At 37.4% G+C, this 8,346-nt stretch overlaps 1 protein-coding gene across 1 annotated transcript in view; it reads left to right on the top strand.

Moving 5' to 3' along the window:
• ADAMTS19 (ADAM metallopeptidase with thrombospondin type 1 motif 19) overlaps nucleotides 1-3,919 on the top strand; it is a 244,675-nt gene extending 240,756 nt beyond the window's left edge. The window contains exon 23 of the mRNA XM_076008346.1: nucleotides 2,153-3,919. Within this exon, the coding sequence (XP_075864461.1) occupies nucleotides 2,153-2,304 (152 nt within the window). The 3' untranslated portion in view covers nucleotides 2,305-3,919. The remainder of the gene's footprint in view (nucleotides 1-2,152) is intronic.
• The last annotated feature ends 4,427 nt before the right edge of the window (nucleotides 3,920-8,346 follow it).

Consider the following 8,346-nt stretch of genomic DNA (forward strand, 5'->3'; position numbering starts at 1 on the left):
GCATCATCTCTTTCTCCAACATTTACTTGGAGTCCTTGAAGTAGCCTGTAGCGGAAAATAATGGATTAAAAGAATAATTTTGTTAAAATTGCATTTTCTCTATTATTCCTTAAAGGTGTACCCCAAAACACAGAAACACAATGCTTGGAAAATCTAAGGTTTTTTAAAGTAAAATAATCATATTAGAATACGATTCATTCCAATGGACAAAAAAAAGAATTCTTGCAGGACTAACTTTCATTATGCATGCCAGAACACACTGCTTCTCCAGGAAAACTGAAGCCAAATCTATTAGGTCATTAAATATGAAATATATGGCTTCAAATCAATTGTAGTTTATTATTATCTCAAACAATAAGCAATACAATTAATCCATATGTCGATATGCTCTGAAAGTATCGACACAGTTTTGCCATTTTAACGTAGCTTGTTTATGTCAGCAGCGAAGATGCCTGGAGAGTGAGTGATGATGAAATCACAAAAGGCATTTTTCACAGCTTGTTGAAAATTGAATATTTTCCCTTGCAAGAAGTGGTCCAAAGCCTGGAAGGAGTAGCAGTCAGTTGGTGCAAGGTCTGGTGAATACGGTGGATGACAGAGTTTAAAAGTCCAGCTTCTGTAGTTTGAACAGCATTGTTCATGCAACGTGTGGTCAGGCGTCATCTTGGAAGAGGACTAGCCTGTCTCTAGTCCAGTTTGTCTCTTGACCAATCTCAGCTGCTTAATCACAAGCATCCTCATCATTTCCTCCAGATGGCTGCAGTAGATATCTGCTGTAATGGATTGACCAGGCTTCATGAAGCTGTAGTGGGTAGATAATACCAGCACTGAACCACCAAACAGACACCATTAGCTTTTTTTGATGAATATTTGGTTTTGGACTGTGTTTCAGCACTTCATCGTTATCCAACCACGGTGCCAAATGCTTGTGATTATCAAAAAGAATCCATTTTTCATCACACATAAAAACACAGTGTAGAAATGGTTCACCTTTATGTCATGACAGCAAAGAAAGGCAAGCTTCGAGATGAAATTTCTGACATTCGTTTAATTCTTGTGGAACCCATCTATCCAGCTTCTTACCTTGCCCATTTGTGTCAAATGGTCCAATATTATTAGAATAGTAATGTCAAATCTTGCTGTTAATTCATGCATAGGTTGAGATGGATTCATCTCCACTACAGCTTTCAGCTCATCATTATCCACCATGGTCTCAGGTTGCCTACTTGACTCATTTTCAAGATTAAAATCACCAGAATGGTACTTCTCAAACCATCCATGTACTGTGCATTCATTAGCCATATCCCTCCGAAACATTTTGTTGATATTTTAAGCTGTCTGTGCTGCATTGGCTCCATGATGGAACTTATGTTCTAAATTAACATGAAATTTTGACTTATCCATGGTTTCGCAAAAATTGATCTAGAAAAAACTTGAAAGATAATCATAATCACAAGCCAAACCATTCACTTGAAAGACTGAGTACCTTCATAATAAAAATAAAACAAGAAGTGTCAAAGTGATATGTCATATATATCAACTGTCAAACTTAGTACTTAAGAAAATCAGACATTTCATACTTAATAATTAATACATGACCAAATTTTGTATGCCAAGTTCTCATTTCAAACACTTTATTGCTATAAATACCCGTCACTTGTGATGATCAGCTTTGATTTTACAGAAGCTGGAAATCACTGTTTCCAGATATTCCACCTACATGTGGGAAAGTAGGAATATGAAATAAATGTGAGAATATTTTCAATTGGCTGTTTCATTATAATTTCATTAATAACAGTGCTACTTATTAATTTTCATATCCCCACAAAAGTGGATATATCAAGCACATTTCTTTTTTTCTTTTTAATCTTCTCTACTAAAATCCAAAAGAAGCTTAAATGAATTCCACAAAATTGAAGCTTAAAAGTATAACATATTGAATTTGAGGAATAAGCCTAAAAACGTTTATTAGTAAGAACATTATTCATTCACTTTACTCCTTTATTGCAGAGAGAGTATGTGTATGTTTGTATCTCTTTGTCTTTTAAGTTCCAGAAGGCAATATAAATGAGTCAAAATGATTGAAATGTGTCTCTACTAATGACATCTATGATATCTGCATGTATTGAACTCACCATATTCTGTTTCACAGCTGCTCTAACTTTCAAGTGCCTGGGAGATCAGTGGCCCGTGTACTGCCGGGTGATACGCGAGAAGGACCTCTGCCAGGACATGCGGTGGTATCAGCGCTGCTGCGAGACGTGCAGGGACTTCTACGCCCAAAGGCTGCGGCAGAAGAGCTGACTGCTGGCGGACTGGCTGGCTCACGGCTCTTTGCAATTACTTTATTTATAAACACACACACTAGCATGTTTTTCAGACCAAATATTATCAGATTACATATAATTTAATCAAATTAATTTATTTTTTTTTTGCCTGCCAAACATCCAATGTGGTGCTTGTTTTGATTATGCAAACATTTTTGATTTATACTGTATGGCTTCATGAATAATTTTATATAAATAGTTAAGTTGGATCCAATAACATATTTTTAAACAAGGAAAAAAAGATCATTAGACTTAAAAAAATGTTTTTGTTCGTTAGGGCTGTCTCTAAGATGCTACTTTCTCCCCATCAGCACCATTCAGTTATCCAGAATGTATACTAACTTAGCATAATAGTTTAGTTATATATGGAGAGAAATTATTTTTGTTTTCTTGGTGTCCTGCTGCAGAATTAGCCCATTTTCTGTAATCTGCAGATGTGTAAACATAACAAACCTCGTAGTGTTAAACAGGATTTTAGAGAATGTATTATGAATTTGGTTCAGATTTAGAAACATCCATAGGAAAATTCTGCTGTACTTATAACCTTATTTTAATAACGGAAAAGAAAAGTCAAAGTAGAGACTTTGATCATGTTCATGAACATGTACTTGAACACAAGTATTGTAACAATGAAACACTGTAATGATTTACACTGAATCACCATTGCACTGTTGATATAGTGTAGAGAAACCATTAGAAGTGATAACATCTTACAAAAATGTATATTATTTTAACATGTTGTTATTAGATTTTAGCTTTCTTATAATATTTTAAACAATGGAGGCATTGGTCCACCCATTTTCTTGTATCTTTTTAGAAGAATTATGGAAGAGAATAGTACTTAGCCTCATAAATCATAATGAGAAAATTTACTAAATATTTGTCAGCCTTTTTCTTAGGAATGGGGAAAAACAAAAAAGCATATAATACTGTGGTAGTTTCATTGTGGGTTTTTTCCTTTTAAAAATTGAAAAGTTTTACAATTCTGTGAAACGTTGAAAAGCCAGCTTAAAATGTTTCTTGTGAGAAAATATTGTACATGAGTCACATGATTTCTTAGATTTTACAATAAAATATGTGAAGCTTCCTGGTGGGAGATTATTCTTCATAGACTTCTCATGATTCCACACATCAAGCAAAGGTATTGCCCACTTGTGCTCTGGAGTATCTTCTAAAAGATTTCTATATAATGAACTGCCTTGGAAGATAGAAATAGTGTTTCTCTTTGGAGCAAATGGCAAACATGCTTCTTATTATTAAAAGTTCCAGGGTCCCTAGGTTTCTTTCTAATATTAATAATATAACTCAATGCATATACAGGTGTCACCTGGCTCTCTTTCCGACACTCTGTGGGAATTGGGGCTCAGGGAATCAATTCAGGAAAGTGCTAATTTCTTGGCTACTACTATTGCTGTAAGTAATAAAGTCCTTTGTCTTTAACTCAGAAGTCTCATGTCTTCTGCCCTGAAAATGTGGCAGGTTAACTCAATAGGTTTCAAGTAGGGTAAAATCTCAAAACCTTCAGTTTTTGTACTTTTGTTATTAATATTTTTCACCTTCATTTTAATAAAACTGCTTTAATATTGGGGTCATTTTGTTTCTAGGTTGTCCCTTACTATGTAAAACCTTTATTTTCATTGCTGAGATAGAAGATTAACCAGTATCAGCAAATTTCATATGAGATAGTAGTGAATGGGAGGAGGGAAAATTGAAATAGTAAGAGGAGGAACTCCTAATTCTATCCTTTGATTCTTGAATGCATGAATCTAGGTAGAAATAGCATAATATATTGAATGATGATTCAGAACACATACATCTAAGGATATTATTTCAGATCTCCAAAGTTTTTACCCAGCTGGTGCCAGATTAAATCTTTTATAAAAAGATATTGTATTATTCTCTTAGGCCATCTGCTTTAAGGTGATGGGGAGCATAGTAATACTAGACATTTACATGAGCAGGAGCCCATCACCACGTTTTATTTGCTGTTAAAAGAATTCCCTGAACAGAAACGATATTATGTGGAATACAGTAATAGTGAATGAGACATCCGTTAAGTACACAGATGGTATTTTGGCAGAAGCATTGGAGGCTGGGAAGGCAAATCCATTTTCAGAGCAAGTGACTATTTCTGAAAGAACAAGCCACTGCCTCTTTGGGGACAGAAGCATTCTAATGTAATCAACCTATAATCAAGGTGGTGGGCTGGTCCTCTGATGGAATTGTACCATATTGAGGACATAATGTCTTCTCTGCTATTGTGAGGTCGAGCCCTCAGCAGTGACTAGCTACATTTGCCTTGGTGAAGGGAAGTTCACATTGCTGAGCTCAAGCATAACCTCCACTCTTGCCACCATTGTCTCTGTGCTCTTTAGCCCACTAGTCAAGGACAAAGGTGGGTAAAAGAGACTGATCAACATCCACAGAATATGTCGTCTTATCTACCAGATGACTGAGATTCCTCTCCTGAGGGTGTTCTTTGATGAACAGTCAAGTGGATTATAAGTATATAAGCAATCCAAGGAGATCTGTCCACATGCCTTTTCCTCAGAACTTGTGACCAAGTTTCAATTCATGCTTCTTCCAAGTTCCTATCAATCAAGCTAAACCATTAGACACAGCCCAGGAATTAATGCATACCCATACATCTAGCCATGTTTTCTTCTAGGCAAAATGAACAGCCAGATGCACAGCTTGAATTCTGAGAGGATTATCCTTATGTCATTTAGAGTCACTTCTATGTGGTTGTATAGCTGCAGCTATCCACTCTTGGTTGTGATAGCATATTGTGAAGAAACATTCTTAAACCACGCCCAGATGTTTTCTATCTCAGCCAACTAGTTATAAGAAATGCTTTATGAGATTTTAGGTATGGGTTGATAGGAGGCAATGTAGCAGTAGTAGGACCCTTAACAATCAGATCTAGTTGCTCATAGAAGTTTATGGCTTCAGAATGTAATCATGACTTATCTTGCACACTTGGTGATGGAGTGATATTCTGCCCAGGTAATCTGTGCACAGGCTTTATGGATCAGACATCACCCAATTTATAATAGGCAGTACAGGTTGCATGGGAATTTGGTGCCCTATGGTCAGTCATTCAGCCTTTTCTAGGATCTAGTAGCAAACCATAAGTTGTTTCTCAAAAAAAAAAAATAATTATTTGTAGAGCATAACACAGCTTTGCTCCTAAATCCTAGAAAACCTCTTATGATTCACCAGTAGGCACCTGCCAGAGTTTCTATATGGGATCCTTATATGACACCAGTTCTTCAAGTAACACCATATTTATTGTGCCACATAGCCCAAGTAGCTTGAGCAGCATCAAGATTACAGACTCTTCTCTTATTCTGTGCACTACATGAAACTGGAAGTCTTTGGGGTAATAAGTAATAAGTTGCAGAGCAGCATTCCTAAAGGAGGCATACATTCCCACACCAGCCTAACTAGGTTTAGTGTCGCTTTCTTAACCACTTGGGCACAAGCGCCGACTATGGCGCCAGCCACAGATGAACACGCACAGCCCAGCGTGGACTCTAGCATTAATAACAAAACTTGACTTTTCTAATTTTTCATTTATCCAAATAAAATTGTGAACATTTAAAAGTAACGTAATGAAAACATATATGTATATGCTACCTGTTCTGATTGACATGACAAGGAAAGCTGCCTGTAAAGTAAAACGAGCTCTCAGTGCTTCCAGCTGTCGCCGTCACACGCGAGCAAACCCCAGGGTCCCTGCACAGCGCAGACTCCTGCGTGCACGGTGGGCGGGGCGTCGCGCCCTGTGTGCCGGGTGGGCGGGCGTCCTGGCCAGGAGCGTCGCACCGAAGTGGTTAAGAAGGGCCATCTGTGTTTATAGCAGCACAATTCACAATTGCAAAGATGTGGAAACAACGCAAGTGCCCATCAATAAGTGAGTGGATTAATAAAATGTGGCATATGTATACCATGGGGTTCTACTCAACAACAAAAACAATGGTGATCTAGCACCTCTTGTATATTCCTGGATAGAGCTGGAGCATATTCTACTAAGTGAAGTATCCCAAGAATGGAAAAACAAGCACCACATGTACTCACCAGCAAATTGGTATTAACTGACTTAACTGACCAACACTTAAGTGCACATATAGTAATTCCATTCATCGGGTGTTGGGCTGGTGGGAGGAGGGAGGAGTGAGTGGATGGGTATATTCACACCTAATGGGTGCGGTGTGCACCGTCTAGTGGATGGACAGGCTTGAAGCTCTGACTTGGGTGTGGAAAAGGCAATATATGTAACCTAAACCTTTGTACTCCCATAATATGCTCAAATAAAAAAAAATTAAAAATTTTTTTAAAAAGGGCCAAAGGCAGAAACTTGTCCTCCACCTTAGATATCTCTTCATATTACTGGATTCCTAGAGACTTGTATCAAGGTGTGAGGTTCCTGTAGTTTTCATGGATTTAATTCACACCCTCTAGTACATATGTATCTTATTAAGATGTTTATGTACTATTATTAGTTACTACTTCCTGTTCAGTGGGTCCAATCAACACAGTATCATTAATGTTTTTACCAGTATGATATTCTATGCAATATAAAGGAGATTATAGACTTTGCAGGCTAGAGAGTTGTTATATCTCTAAGGTAGGACAATGAAAGTAATTGGGGGATGACATCAAACTGCTACTGATAATCTTTTTTTTTTTTTTTTTTTTTTTTTTTGAGACAGAGTCTCGCTTTGTTGTCCAGGCTAGAGTGAGTGCCGTGGCGTCAGCCTAGCTCACAGCAACCTCAAACTCCTGGGCTCGAGTGATCCTTCTGCCTCAGCCTCCCGAGTAGCTGGGACTACAGGCATGCGCCACCATGCCCGGCTAATTTTTTATATATATATCAGTTGGCCAATTAACTTCTTTCTATTTATAGTAGAGACGGGGTCTCGCTCTTGCTCAGGCTGGTTTTGAACTCCTAACCTTGAGCAATCCGCCCGCCTCGGCCTCCCAAGAGCTAGGATTACAGGCGTGAGCCATAGCGCCCGGCCTGCTACTGATAATCTTTAAAAAATTTATAAAAAAAAAACATTTTGCCAGGTTCCGGTGGATATGTACATTTGTTCCAGTAATATAGCTGGAGTAGTAGCTGATTGGAGCTCCCTTCTGATTAAGTTTGTGATAATCCCATGTAATTCTCTACAATCTAGAATTCTGCACAAACCAAAAGAATGAGAATTTACTACCCTCATCCTTACTACCCTTAATGGTGGGAAAAAAATCTGAAATACTTCCAGAAATGCAGTAGTGATTTAGTTTTCAATTTTAATATGAAAAGGCAGTTCTAAGGCCTCCATTGGCATTACTACCATAAAAGTTTACATTTAACAAATCATGGAACCAACAAGTAGGAAGGGTTCTGTAAGTTTCTGAGTATGTCTATTTCAAATATGCCTTCTAGGATTAGAAAACAACTTTGAGTGGGGGGGTTCAGTGACTCTTGGGCACATTATGAGACACTATGAGGGAAGACTAGAAGACAATTTTACAGTATGAATTTTGTACAGTGTAATAGGAACTTTTCTCAAAGAAAAGTGACCTCTCCTTCATTCAAGTTCTGGGTCTGTGAACCAGCTCTGCTGCTAAAACTGATCAAAGGAATATAATCCCTTGGGTGTGGTGATTCAAATCAGACTTCTGTTCACTATAAAGATATAATCCTTATAAAAATCAAGTTGGACTTTAGTAGAATGCCTACACTCATAGGCAATTTGCCTAAGAACACAATTTAGTTGGATGTAATGTAGCTACTATGAATATAAATTCCATGTATTCAATTACCCTGATAGCCTACTGATAGTTCACTAATTTCAAGAATGTTTCATAACAGCTGTTCAAGGATTTACATAACTATTCAAATAATTTTCAAACTATCTCAGATAGTTTGGTAAAACCCAACTGCTCATCTGATCATTGTACAGGCATTTCAGCTGGGAATACTTTCTGATATTTCAGTGGGTTGTTGGTATAATCTTCAAAGAGAGAA

Source organism: Microcebus murinus, chromosome 11 (genome assembly GCF_040939455.1).
Source record: "Microcebus murinus isolate Inina chromosome 11, M.murinus_Inina_mat1.0, whole genome shotgun sequence".
NCBI classification, from domain to species: Eukaryota; Metazoa; Chordata; class Mammalia; order Primates; family Cheirogaleidae; genus Microcebus; species Microcebus murinus.